Genomic DNA, 13,713 nt, shown 5'->3' with positions numbered 1-13,713 from the left:
AAAAAGATACATGTAGCCGATGCGAAGAGCGGTAAAAATAAGTGTGTAAATGAGTGAAACCAAAGGAAATGCCAATAACTGTCGTTGTAATCCATCGAATATTTTCGCTCGCGTGCGATTGGTCTAAATGGGTCACGTGATTACTATCTGCACTTTCGCTAAAACGTGAGTATAATATTTTAGCTTTCTGCTAGAGAGCGTGTAACAGACCATGGAAATCCAGTTTGGATCCATTAAGTAGCCAACAAGAAAGAACCAAGAAATATAAGATTTGTAAAAAAAATTGAGTGAACAATAGGCTTGAGCTTGAAAGTTGTGTTGTCGCCGCATGGCCGCATTTAATTCTTTTGTTATTTTTTCCGTTTGTACGCGCATTCTTTCCGTCATCATCGCATTCTTTTCGTTTATCTGGCTTTCATGTAATCAATATTCTGTCAAGTTTTTTTCGCATAATTTTTTTTGTTTCAATCCCCTTTTGTACACGTTTTTCTAGTGTATTTCTGCCTTTCGATCGCGACGTTACAGTCATCTTATTTCAATTTACCGTGCTCTCCTCTTTCCTCTATCGTGTTCTTAGCCGTCCTAGCCATACAACGTTTGTAAGTATCCTTTACCTTGGGCTCGTTATTTCTGTTTCGTTTATTGTATTCATTCATAACTTGTAATTTATTTTGTTTCTAGCAACCGTTCGCTTTTAATCGCTTTCACCGCCTTCATCGTTTTCACCGTTTAAGTTGTACGTTTCGTGGCTTCGATTAAAGGAGACTACCGTAGCGTGTTGAACGTTTCACTGATATAACTTGATTGGATAAAATGCCCATAAAAAATCTACACTAGCAGCATACCGTCTCCTATTTCCTGGGCTCTTTTCGACCTGTGGTGTGTTGGTCGGCATCCTATTAAAAATAAAAACAAAGACCCTTTAACAGAGGAAAGTTGTCATTCCATCCTATGAATAATAGTTTTAAGTCAAGTTGTATAAAGAGAGTTAAGAGCAGTTTTCAATTGATTGTCCAAAACCAAAGAAATCATTCACACAGATCACAAAGAACACAGGCAATCTAGTCAACCAATCAAAACGTGAAAAAAATACATGTAGCCGATGCGAAGAGCGGTAAAAATAAGTGTGTTAATAAGTCAAACCAAAGGAAATGCCAATAACTGTCGTTATAATCCAGCAAATATTTTCGTTCGCGTGTGATTCGTCTAAACGAGTCATGTGATTACTATTTGCAATTTCGCTAAGACGTGAGTTTAATATTTTAGCTTTCTCCCAGAGAGCATGTAACAGACCATGGAAATCCAGTTTGCATGCTTCAAGTAGTCAACAAGAGAGAACCAAGAAATATAAAATTTAATAAAAAACTGAGTGAACAATAGGCTTAAGCTTGAAACTTGATTGGATAAAATGCCCCCAAAAAATCTACACTAACAGCATAACGTCTCCTAATTCCTGAGCTCTTTTCGACCTGTGGTGTGTTGGTCGGCATCCTGTTAAAAATAATAACAAAGAGCCTTTAACAGAGGAAAGTTGTCATTCCATCCTATGAATAATAGTTTTAAGTCAAGTTGTATAAAGAGAGTTAAGAGTGGTTTTTAATTGATTGTCCAAAACCAAAGAAATTACTGACACAGATCACATACAGCACAGGTAATCTAGTCAATCAATCAAAACTCGAAACAAATACATGTAGCCGATACGAAGAGCGGTTTAAAAAAGTGTGCAAATGCCCCTAAAAAATCTACACTAACAGCATACCGTCTCCTATTTCCTGGGCTCTTTTCGACCTGTGGTGTGTTGGCCAGCATCCTGTTCAAAATAATAACAAAGTGCCTTTAACAGAGCAAAGTTGTCATTCCATCCTATGAATATTAGTTTTTAGTCAAGTTGTATAAAGAGAGTTAAGAGCGGTTTGCAACTGAGTGTCCAAAACCAAAGACATCACTCCCACACATCACAAAGAACACAGGCAATCTAGTCAACCAATCAAAACTTGAAAAAAAATACATGTAGCCGATGCGAAGAGCGGTAAAAATAAGTGTGTAAATAAGTCAAACCAAAGGAAATGCCAATAACTGTCGTTATAATCCAGCAAATATTTTCGTTCGCGTGCGATTCGTCTAAACGAGTCATGTTAAAAATTGGTACTGAAAAAGGGAATTAAATGGTTGTCACTGGCTAAAAATATGGTTATCGGACGTTTCGGCCACTACTGTTGCCTTCTTCAGCAAAAGATGGAAAATGCAAATGTTAAACGGCGTCCTGCTAGAATATGTAAAAGATGTGTGATAAAACTAAATGAGCAATAGTCTCTAGAGTATTCTTAATGAGTGTAAAAATTCTTAATGCCATTGTACACGTTCGGTAGCGCTATGTGTTCGTTTATAGCGTTCCTGTCTTGCACGGAATGCCAAGCTTCAAGAATTAGTCTTTGTTTCCATACTGATGATCTGTCGACAATTTCAACGTTCTCCAAATCTATTTGGTGACCGTTGAGCATATGGTGTTTGGCCAATAAAGAGTTTTTGTCCAATGTTGCTATAGCCTTTGCGTGTTCTTTCATACGTGTTTTTAACGCGCGTGATGACTGACCAGCATAAACACAGTCACAATCTTTACATTTGATCTTGTAAACAATGCCTCTGGAAGCCTTTTTCTCGATCTTGTCTTAAGGTTTTTTGAGTATGTTCAAGATGGTACGAATAGGTTTATGGGCGACCTTGATATTGAAACCTCGAAGAACGTTTGCGACCCTTTCGGAAAAACCTTTGGCGTAGGGGAAGATGACAAAACCACGATGGTCGGTATCATTCGTTTCTTGTTGTCTACTCAGTTGGCGGCCATTGTGAATGAAATTTGCAGGGTAGTTATTAGTAGCAAGGGCTTTCGTTACTCGTTTAGTTTCCCGTGAAACTTCCTCCTCCGTGGAAGGAATGTTCCTTGCGCGATCCATGAGAGTGCGCACGACCGAGTGTTTATGCTGCGGATGGTGGTGTGATTTGAAATCAAGGTAACGGTCGGTGTTAGTAGCTTTCCTGTAAACAGACACAGCGATCGAGCCATCTTCTTGTCAGGTTGTTTTTGTGTCGAGAAAGGCAGTGGAACCTTCTGATTCTATCTCGATTGTAAATTTGATGTGAGGGTTGATGGAATTGAGATGTGAGTGGAACTCATCTACGTGCTCTCTTTTAACACATACGTGGCTGTCATCTACGTATCTAAACCACCATTTAGGAGGGTTAGGGGTCGATGAGAGAGCCTTTTCTTCGACATGTTCCATGACGAGATTGGTCAAGATGGCGCTGACTGGGGATCCCATCGGACAACCGAAAATTTGTTGGTAATGGTTGCCTTGGAATATGAAGAAATTGTAGTCGAGGACAAACTGTAGAAGTGTCACGATATTTTGGATAGACAAGTTGGTTCTTTCCGGTAGTGAAAGCTCTCAGAGACCTCGCCAAAGACACGTCGGTCACAATTTTACCAGTCGACAAGGGCCGAGCCGTAGTCGTGATGAATACCAATGATTACACCGACAAAATAAACAACCTTCTAAACGACGACAAAACCTACCACAAGATAACAGACAAAAGAAGGAACCCAACATCGAGCACCGAAAAATCCCTCAACCAACTTCTCCTACAAATTAAAGATCAGCCAGCCTCGCATGACAGCAGCAAGAAACAGCTAGAACCGAAGCTCTACTACAAACTTCACAGCACCGATTCCACACCAGCGTCTTTTTATGGCCTTCCTAAAATGCATAAGGAGAACGTCCCTATCAGACCAATTATGAGTGCCATTGGATCTCCCACATATGAACTATCCAAATACCTCGCCAACATCTTGTCGCCACTTCAGAATAATGAATACACAGTTAAAAACAGTGCATCTTTCGTCGAAAAGATCCGCACCTTGTCAGTAGATCCCGACGAGATTCTAGTATCTTTTGACGTCGTGTCACTGTTTACTTGCATTCCAACCCACCTAGCAATCGAAGTGGTTAAAGAGAGACTGGACTTTGACCAATCACTACCGGAAAGAACCAACTTGTCTATCCAAAATATCATGACACTTCTACAGTTTGTCCTCGACAACAATTTCTTCATATTCCAAGGCAACCATTACCAACAAATTTTCGGTTGTCCGATGGGATCCCCAGTCAGCGCCATCTTGACCAATCTCGTCATGGAACATGTCGAAGAAAAGGCTCTCTCATCGACCCCTAACCCTCCTAAATGGTGGTTTAGATACGTAGATGACAGCCACGTATGTGTTAAAAGAGAGCACGTAGATGAGTTCCACTCACATCTCAATTCCATCAACCCTCACATCAAATTTACAATCGAGATAGAATCAGAAGGTTCCATTGCCTTTCTCGACACAAAAACAACCTGACAAGAAGATGGCTCGATCGCTGTGTCTGTTTACAGGAAAGCTACTAACACCGACCGTTACCTTGATTTCAAATCACACCACCATCCTCAGCATAAACACTCGGTCGTGCGCACTCTCATGGATCGCGCAAGGAACATTCCTTCCACGGAGGAGGAAGTTTCACGGGAAACTAAACGAGTAACGAAAGCCCTTGCTACTAATAACTACCCTGCAAATTTCATTCACAATGGCCGCCAACTGAGTAGACAACAAGAAACGAATGATACCGACCATCGTGGTTTTGTCATCTTCCCCTACGCCAAAGGTTTTTCCGAAAGGGTCGCAAACGTTCTTCGAGGTTTCAATATCAAGGTCGCCCATAAACCTATTCGTACCATCTTGAACATACTCAAAAAACCTTAAGACAAGATCGAGAAAAAGGCTTCCAGAGGCATTGTTTACAAGATCAAATGTAAAGATTGTGACTGTGTTTATGCTGGTCAGTCATCACGCGCGTTAAAAACACGTATGAAAGAACACGCAAAGGCTATAGCAACATTGGACAAAAACTCTTTATTGGCCAAACACCATATGCTCAACGGTCACCAAATAGATTTGGAGAACGTTGAAATTGTTGACAGATCATCAGTATGGAAACAAAGACTAATTCTTGAAGCTTGGCATTCCGTGCAAGACAGGAACGCTATAAACGAACACATAGCGCTACCGAACGTGTACAATGGCATTAAGAATTTTTACACTCATTAAGAATACTCTAGAGACTATTGCTCATTTAGTTTTATCACACATCTTTTACATATTCTAGCAGGACGCCGTTTAACATTTGCATTTTCCATCTTTTGCTGAAGAAGGCAACAGTAGTGGCCGAAACGTCCGATAACCATATTTTTAGCCAGTGACAACCATTTAATTCCCTTTTTACCAATTTTTAACATGCCTGGCTACACACCGAACATTTTTGAGTCGTGTGATTACTATTTGCAATTTCGCTGAGACGTGAGTTTAATATTTTAGCTTTCTCCCAGAGAGCATGTAACAAACCATGGAAAGCCAGTTGGCATGCTTTAAGCAGTCAACCAGAAAGAACCAAGAAATATAAAATTTAATAAAAAACTGAGTGAACAATAGGCTTGAGCTTGAAACTTGATTGGAAAAATTGCCCCTAAAAAATCTACACTAACAGCATACCGTCTTCTATTTACTGAGCTCTTTTCGACCTCTGCTGTGTTGGTCGGCATCCGGTTAAAAATAATAACAAAGAGTCTTTAACAGAAAAAAGCGGTTGTCATTCCATCCTATGAATAATAGTTTTAAGTCAAGTTGTATAAAGAGAGTTAAAAGAGGTTTTCAATTGAGTGTCCAAAACCAAAGAAATCACTCAGACAGATCACGAAGAATACAGGCAATCTAGTCAACCAATCAAAACTCGAAACAAATACATGCAGGCGATACGAAGAGCGGTTGAAAAAAGTGTGCAAATGCCCCTAAAAAATCTACACTAACAGCATGCCGTCTCCTATTTCCTGAGCTCTTTTCGACCTGTGGTGTGTTGGCCGGCATCCTGTTAAAAATAATAACAAAGAGCCTTAAACAGAAGAACGAGGTTGCTATTCCATCCTATGAATGATAGTTTTACGTCAAGTTGTATAAAGAGAGTTAAGAGCGGTTTTCAATTGACTGTCGTAAAACCACAACCAAAGTAATCACTTGTGCAGATCACAAAGAACAAAGGCAATCCAGTGAGCCAATCAAAATTCCAAAAAAGTACATGTAGCCGACGCGAAGCGCGGGAAAAAAAAGTGTGCAAATGAGTTAAACCAAAGGAAATGCTAATAATTGTCATTATAATCTATCAAATATTTTCGCTCGCGTGTGATTGGTCTAAACGAGTCACGAGACTGATTAAGGGCCAGCTAAAACTGAGGAATATCGGATTGATATTCTCCAATTTTCAAAACTGGGTGCGTGGTGCAAAATAATAAACACAATAGCCTCCATTTAGCGCGAAAATATGCTTGGATATTTGTCCATGGAAATTATCTGTTCCTCAAAGCTTACAGTTTTCCTCGAGCTACGCTCTCGGAAACTGTTCGCTCCTCGGAATAGATAATGCCTGCGGAAAATATCCGAGCACAGTTTCGCGCCACATGGAGGATATTAATTATAAATTCAAGTACAAATCGCTCTAGTAAGCCCATAATTAAAGTAACACTGAAATCCCTTGTAATACACTTAAAACAAAAAACAAACTGTTCTAATTCACTGCGATTTTGTACTTCTTCTCACCTTCGCGGTATTTAACAATTGTGGTGTAATTACCGATGACGCGCAGACAGTGAAACATTTCTACAATAAAACACAATTGCCAAGCAACAATGGTTTACGTAACACCAAATCAGTGACACTCAAAATCGCACTAAGATTCCACGTTGATCGACTGGAGTGATACAATAACACACCTTTCTTAAAAATGGTTAATTTAAAATCCAGCGAAAAAATGTATCATAAGATATAGATTACAGGCAACTTGTGGTTTGCACATGAGCTCGAAGTAAAACATCAGATACTGGCTAATGCAATGTATCAAAATAAAACAGTGTTTGTTGAGTTATTGACTTTTAAAATATCCAATTTTTTCGTTAACAGCTCACCTTTTGTTATTCCTGCTGTCTTTATCTCGGGGCAAATGCACTTGGATAAGTTCAAATCCGGGTTCAGAGTCACTTTGGTCAATGGCGAGCAGACGTTTACGAGGACAGACTGCTAAATGAGACACTGCTCTTTCCAGGTCGATCACGCTCAACAGGTCACCAGACTCGACGTTAAATAGTTGAAGACTAGAATCTCCAGAGGCAGCGTCAGAAAGGATAACACATTCTTCGTCACTGACAAATTGGCAATCAGAACAATTAACACCTTGGTCTAAAATATGTATTATTCCTCCTGAGAATGCATCAAGGACGTACATTCCTCGGTCACCGTCTTCTGTTTTGGCGGAAATGACAACAAACTGTTCAGAAAGTGAAAACGTTCCAATGAAGCCTTCCCTGTGGAGAAAACATTCCCAGGCAAGATGGAGATCGGTTTTCCAGAGGGTAGTTTGTCCATCTAACAACTGAAATGAATCGGAGCTGCAGGTTAACAGCTGACATTTGCTGTTACATGTGACAAAATATCCACGATCAACTGGAATCGACACGATCTCTGAGGTTGTGGTATTCAGGATGATCACTTTGTTCTCACTACTTAACACCACCCGCTCTTCTGATATGGGGACTATCTTTGTAATTTCCATGCGTTGAACCAAGTTAGGCCAGCGTCGGATGCACTTTGACAATTCAAAATTCCACAACTCAAGACAAGCCCAGTTTTCTGTTGATAGTAGGACACCTTCTTTCATGCGAGCTTCAAGACATGAACTCCCGGAAATACCGACCTGGCCAAAGGATTGTTCACTTGAAACGTCCCAAGCCGTAGCTATTGTATTCCCCTCACCATTACTGAGAACATAAACGGTCTCTCCAGCCAAAGAAAATGCGACGTTTGTCGTCTCGCGAAAACGTGATTCTGGTCTCATCCCCATTACGGCCAGTGTACGAGACGGAGACGGTGAAGGAGGAATTAATTCGTCAGGGACATTTCTCCGTAGTTCATTGATATTCAACATCTTTAAGACAGTATGAAAGGGATGACCTCTCAATACTGTTAGCGTATCTAACACAAAATCAAACATTAAATCCGGAAACAAACGAGGATCTCCTAACAAAAAGCCAGCCACACTGAGTGATTCCAAGTCCCACGCCGACAAGACACTAAAATCATCTAAAGTACAGCTGGGGTGTTCCGCTATATTGACATTCAAACGATACGACTGAAGTGAATAAAGATCTGCCCAACGAAAACAAAAGAGAGAACGACAGTCAGGTGAGAACTTAATCATTCCACAACCTTCATCGTGTTCAAAATAGTGTTCTGCTACTGTTCTAAATCCATTCCTGACATCAACAAAACAAATTAAACCCGTGGAATGGGAAATAGCCAACAGCCTTCCATCTGGTGACCACGCAAAAGATAAAACTTCATCATTTCTGGTAGTCCGAGTAATCTCTGTACCATTTTTCAGACTCCACATAATAATGCATTTTGCGTCGTCTCGGCAATCAGTCAGCATCGTGGTCTTGTCTCCTGAAATTGAACAAACTGTGAAACGGCAGAGGCTTTGCGGAAAATATGCTTTCAGATCTCCGTCAAAAGCATAGGCATGGCTAAGGACTCCTGGTAAGACAATGTTTTCTTCAGGGTGGAAAACAACTGAGCGGTAACATGAAAAGACAGGTGAAGATGGCGACTTCCTCAATGCTCCACCATGACTCCAGTAATCTTTTTCAACAATCACAGGACGTTCCCAAACTTGCTTACCAGTGTGAAGCGACCACAGCTGTATCGTTCCGTCTCTGCATTCACACACCATGTAGTCTGACTGTGGTGAAACATCGAAACAAGCCACCAGAGATGAACATTGAAACCGCGCCATGAGAGCTCCCTGCTGCGTCTGCTTGTGAACGAATTCCATGTACGCTTTTTCTGGATATTTGGTGTGCAACAGGTTCGATGCCAAAGGAGATAGTGCTGTTCCTCCTTCATTCAGCACAATTTGGAAAAAGCGGTCAGGATGATTTCTAAATTTGTCGTAGTACTTTCGCAATAGAAACATTAAGGCATTCAATCTATCCTTAGTATCTTCAGAGAGCACTTGAAATATTTTCTGTTTTTGAATCGATAAAATATCTTCAGATGCTCCTGCACTGGATACACACAGTTTTGCATACACGAGCTCTAAGTCTACCACATACTTCATTACTACCTCACACGCTCTAGCATCTTCTTCCAAATGTAGCATGTGTTGTACGCCATGTCGCAGGGCGTACTTTGCAGCACCACTGAACTGTGCACTATCAACACCTTTCCGCTTAATATCATCAAGTTCGTGAATGCAGAGTTCGGAAAGGGTTTCATGGCCTTCTGTCTCATCCACTGTGAAGTCGTGCTGCCCATAAGAAGAGGTATCAGTCAACCAGTCCTTAACGGACTTGTGAAAGAAGTGAATACGGTCATCTCGTACAGGTAAAAGAGTTGAAATACAGGCGATCGCCTTCTTCACTTTCCGCCGATCAGCTGAAGAACTTGTACCCGGAAGCATCAGTTTACTGACAAAATCAAGCAACAACGGTTCTCTTGCAGCTGTGAGAGCACTCAGGAAACTCAAAAACTGTTCTTCTTTGATCTTCAGCTCTTTACAAAGCTCCGTTTCCAGACGCTGAAAATATGTTTGGTAAACAGATGAAATACCTGAGGGTAAAGTGCTGTCCAGCTGTTCAGGAGTGAGAAGTGAGACATTCTCTTTGATGAAATGTACAAGCAAATAAGTATACAAAATGAGTCCTTCAGACTTTTCAACAAGTTCTTTTATGATGACTTCTTGATGGTCTTGTGGAATCACATCGCTTAATTGCTTTTCAAATAACAGCTTCATGTCCATTAAGTTCTCCTTATTGTTTGGCTCAAGCTGAAGAGGTTTGAAGCGTTTAAGACTGTCCGCAATGTTTATCTCTGGTCGGGTTGTAACTAGAAATCGAATCCAACGTGGAAGCTTTATGAAGTGATTGGAAATAACATCCAGCAGCTCATTACGTCCTTGATATTCACTTTCGTCGACTCCGTCTACTACCAAGAGAATGTTCTTGCCTGGGTCTTTTAAATTGTTTAGAACTTCGTCAAACAGCAAATCAAAGAGGTCCTTGACTTCCATATTGTTGAGCTCTACGCCCAGATTTCTGGAGAGCGTTTTCACGAGGGCGTCCTTGTATTCTGGCAAGGAATAAGACAGTTGACAAGCCAAAGACTGAAGCATCACCTTGGGATTCCTGTAGCGTGCTTTGTCATGCTGGCAAAAGTGACTCCCTGACAGTCTGCCAGCCTCCTGCATTCTTTTACAAATAACAGCCGCGATCACAGACTTGCCCATTCCTGCATTTCCACTGATCACCATTACTCGGTTTGGAGAACTTCTGTCATCTAACCATTTCTCGACGCTTTCAAAGAAAGACAAACGTGTTCCCTCTTGGTATTTTTCTGCGTGCTCTTCAATAACTCTTTGGGAATTAACCTCTGCTAGTTTTCTAAGATTTTTATCGTCGTTGTCTTCGTTACTTCTTTCTTTCATTTCTTCAACCCTCTCTTTGACTCGCTGTAATGTTTCAAGATTCTTCTTTTGTGTTTTCGTCACTTCTTGTTGTGCAGTCCAAATTTCTTCAACCACTTGGCGTGTGCCTTGGTGGATCTGTCGTACATCTTGAACTGCCTGGTGTGTATCCTGAACAGTTCTGTGATCTTCTTGTTGCGTTGTCCACACTTCCTTGACAACTTGGTGCGTATCTTGGTGGATCTGTCGTACATCCTGAAGAGTTTTGTGGTCTTTCTCTTGCCTCTGTCGTACTTCATGCTGGGTCTTGCGAACTTCTACCAGCTGTACCTTAATCTCTTCGTCACCTTTAGCCCACTCGATCACAGCGCTGATGTAATCTTCCCAACAAGGTGCTGCCTTTAATTTGACTATTTCTGCTGGATTCAACCCAAGAGCAACAAGAACAGTACTGATTTCTTGCCATTTGATGTTAAACTCAGCTGTTTTGACGCCGGTCGATGTCACGTGACCATACAGCTTATTACGATACAGCTTAATGCGAGCAAGGTTAGCCTCATGAGAGGTGTCACTTGAAGGTGGTGGTTTGTGCCACCCTGAGAGAGGAGGGGTTAGTCCACAAATGTTGGTCAGAAGAAGAAAGAGGAGAGTGATATCAAAAGTGTTAGAATCTGGTGTGGCTCCACCAGGTGGGAACAGTAAATCCCACTGAGGTTTATGTAAAACCTTTTTCTTGTATAGATTGTTTAAGATCAGACGGTTGGCGTTGAGGTCAGCTGCGAGGTTTGCAGGAGGATGAAAACCATCAAACACGTTCCTCAGAACTGTCGTTCCACCATCAATGAGAAGTCTGCTCAGCTTGGCTCCATTTGTCTTCCGTACAGAGCTGGCCAAGGGTGAAGGTGCAGCAGCTGCCATCTTAATCCAAAGTACACTTCAGATAGGTTTACGTGAATCTCCATACAGTACCTGTGTGTGATATGACAAGCAGTTCATTTTCGACTTTTTTATCATTGTTTAACTTTGCCATCACAGGGGGCGACAGTGGGGTTTGATGTAACAAATACTGTGTGGTATGATCTTTGACCAAAACAAATGCCATAAATCATGAATTTACTATATAACCCTCCTTCTCAAATAAGTGACAGCCAACACCCCCCTGTATAGAGAAAGGAATTTATCACGTTCATTCTCTTATTGAAGCCCCCGTCAAAAATCTCATTTACAACCAAAACAATAAATGTCATACTGTATTACCTGTGCATTTTTTTTACCGAGGCTATGCAGGCATGAATTCATACACAGTAAGAATCATTTATTATTTGTACTAAGCCCCTGCCCATTGAAATATATAGACCCCACATTTCCCGGGAAGGGGGTGGGGTGGGGGCGTTATGATGGATAAACAGGAAATACGAATTCAAACAAGTTCAGTGATATATTATCCTTCAGTATCTCAATAGTCTTTTGAGGGTGTGACATTTGTTCAGGGCTGAATGAACACATTTCTTTCTTTCTTGTTTCAAGTCAATTCACGCCATCTTTGATTGTGCTGCATGGCCCTTTCAACACTTGGCTGGTATCAATAGGGGTCCTGTATATTTATCACATGTGACTTCTCTGAAATAACAAGCCTATCAACATCAAATATAAGTTCATTCAAATAATATAAAAAACCTAATAAATATATACAATAATTAAACTTGGACACCAGATGGGCCAGACCCATGAGAACATCGACGAAGATAGCAGAGAGGGAGAAGGGAAGAGCTGGGGTGTGGCGTGCAGCACAGCAGCTGACAAAGCTGGTTGGCTGTAGGGTGTACAGACCCTATTTGTCACTATGGCATGAAGGGATACCTTGATACTCTAAAAGAAATTTACTCTTAATCAGATTTACTATAAATAATAAAAAGTTTAAGTTTTTTGTCAACTGTACCTTACCATCCTCCCCAAGAAATCTCATTGTGAGTACTTTAGTGTCCTTCTCTGCGTCTGCTGAAGAAAAAATATTACTTGATTACAAGTTAAACAATGACTAATCAATATCTTATTTATTTTTAAAATACAAGTTTACGCAATTCAAGTAAATATCCAAACAATCCAGCAACAAATTATTATAACATCTCCACCCTCACCCCCACCCCTTAATTAATGCTGCCAAAACTTAAGCCTCTCATGTCATGTAATGCAATGAGTTTCTGTCTGTTGGTGGGAGTAGAAGGCCGGAGGGGAAGGGGGAGGGTAAATTCTCTTACTTTCTCACAGTCACTGTCATGGTGTAGATTGCCAAAATCAGATTGTTGACCATTTGAGAATACATTTGTATGCCTTATGAGTAATCAAATGGTGACGAGTGAAATTAGTAATAAATTCACACGCATTTTGTCAGAATTCTAATAATAGAATTTTGACAACCTTTAAGTCAAATTATTTCTTAATTTCACAAGTATACTACTTGATTACCTTTTAATATTATTGGGTGACAAATTACACTATTAAGTGTCTCACAACATTTTGTGGGGTTTCAATTGTCCATTGTATTGACAAATTTTGTGCTAACATTGCCATAGCAATTTTGTAATTTCACATGTGAAATTGTAAATTTAAACACTGAAATTTTGTGCCAAAATTAAGGAGTATTTTGTCACCCAAGATATTACAATGAGTAATTCAAACAATGGATGGTGTATGAATGAGCAACTGCTCCAATGTCGCAAATTGGACAGACCCTGCCAAATGCAATGTTGCTTGTCATACCTAAATGACATTGCCAAATTAAACTGATTTAATGCCACTCCCACCCTGCTGTACATGTAATTCATTAATTCATCAGTTGGGTTCTGCCCATGATTTGAGTGGCATTTGGACTGTGCATGACAACTTAACATTGTTCAAACAAATTACATATTAACAAAACTGATTAATGTTTTTAATTTGGTCCAATCACAAACAAACTGACAGATTCATATATATCTTAATAATGTTGCACAGTACTTAGCTCTGATTGAAGTTGTTGCACTGTTTACATTTATCAATTCTTACCAGAAACTAGTGGCAGCATGTTAATATTCACATCCTGACTTGGACATCCACACCTTGAGACCTGTAT

General features: G+C 40.4%; 1 protein-coding gene across 32 annotated transcripts in view; it reads right to left on the bottom strand.

The window, feature by feature from the left end:
- The window catches only part of LOC145491447 (uncharacterized), a 178,866-nt gene that overhangs the window by 157,282 nt on the left and 7,871 nt on the right, over nt 1–13,713 (bottom strand). For 9 of the 32 annotated variants that reach the window (XM_081470640.1, XM_081470663.1, XM_081470656.1 and 6 more), the window contains exons 3-8: nt 13,647–13,707; nt 12,541–12,599; nt 7,051–11,570; nt 5,912–5,960; nt 5,588–5,640; nt 1,470–1,491 (exon numbers count right to left, since the gene is read on the bottom strand). In XM_081470640.1, coding sequence (XP_081326766.1) covers nt 1,470–1,491; nt 5,588–5,640; nt 5,912–5,960; nt 7,051–11,519 — 4,593 coding nt within the window. In that variant the 5' untranslated portion in view covers nt 11,520–11,570; nt 12,541–12,599; nt 13,647–13,707. Of the gene's footprint in view, nt 1–845; nt 897–1,433; nt 1,492–1,759; nt 1,811–5,587; nt 5,641–5,902; nt 5,961–7,050; nt 11,571–12,540; nt 12,600–13,646; nt 13,708–13,713 lie in introns of those variants that run through there. The other 23 variants (XM_081470648.1, XM_081470642.1, XM_081470643.1 and 20 more) reach the window with 13 other exon arrangements.

Source organism: Orbicella franksi, chromosome 6 (assembly GCF_964199315.1).
Source record: "Orbicella franksi chromosome 6, jaOrbFran1.1, whole genome shotgun sequence".
NCBI classification, from domain to species: domain Eukaryota; kingdom Metazoa; phylum Cnidaria; class Anthozoa; order Scleractinia; family Merulinidae; genus Orbicella; species Orbicella franksi.
Note: the sequence above shows the minus strand (reverse complement) of the source record. Positions and strands in the feature narration are given on the sequence as shown.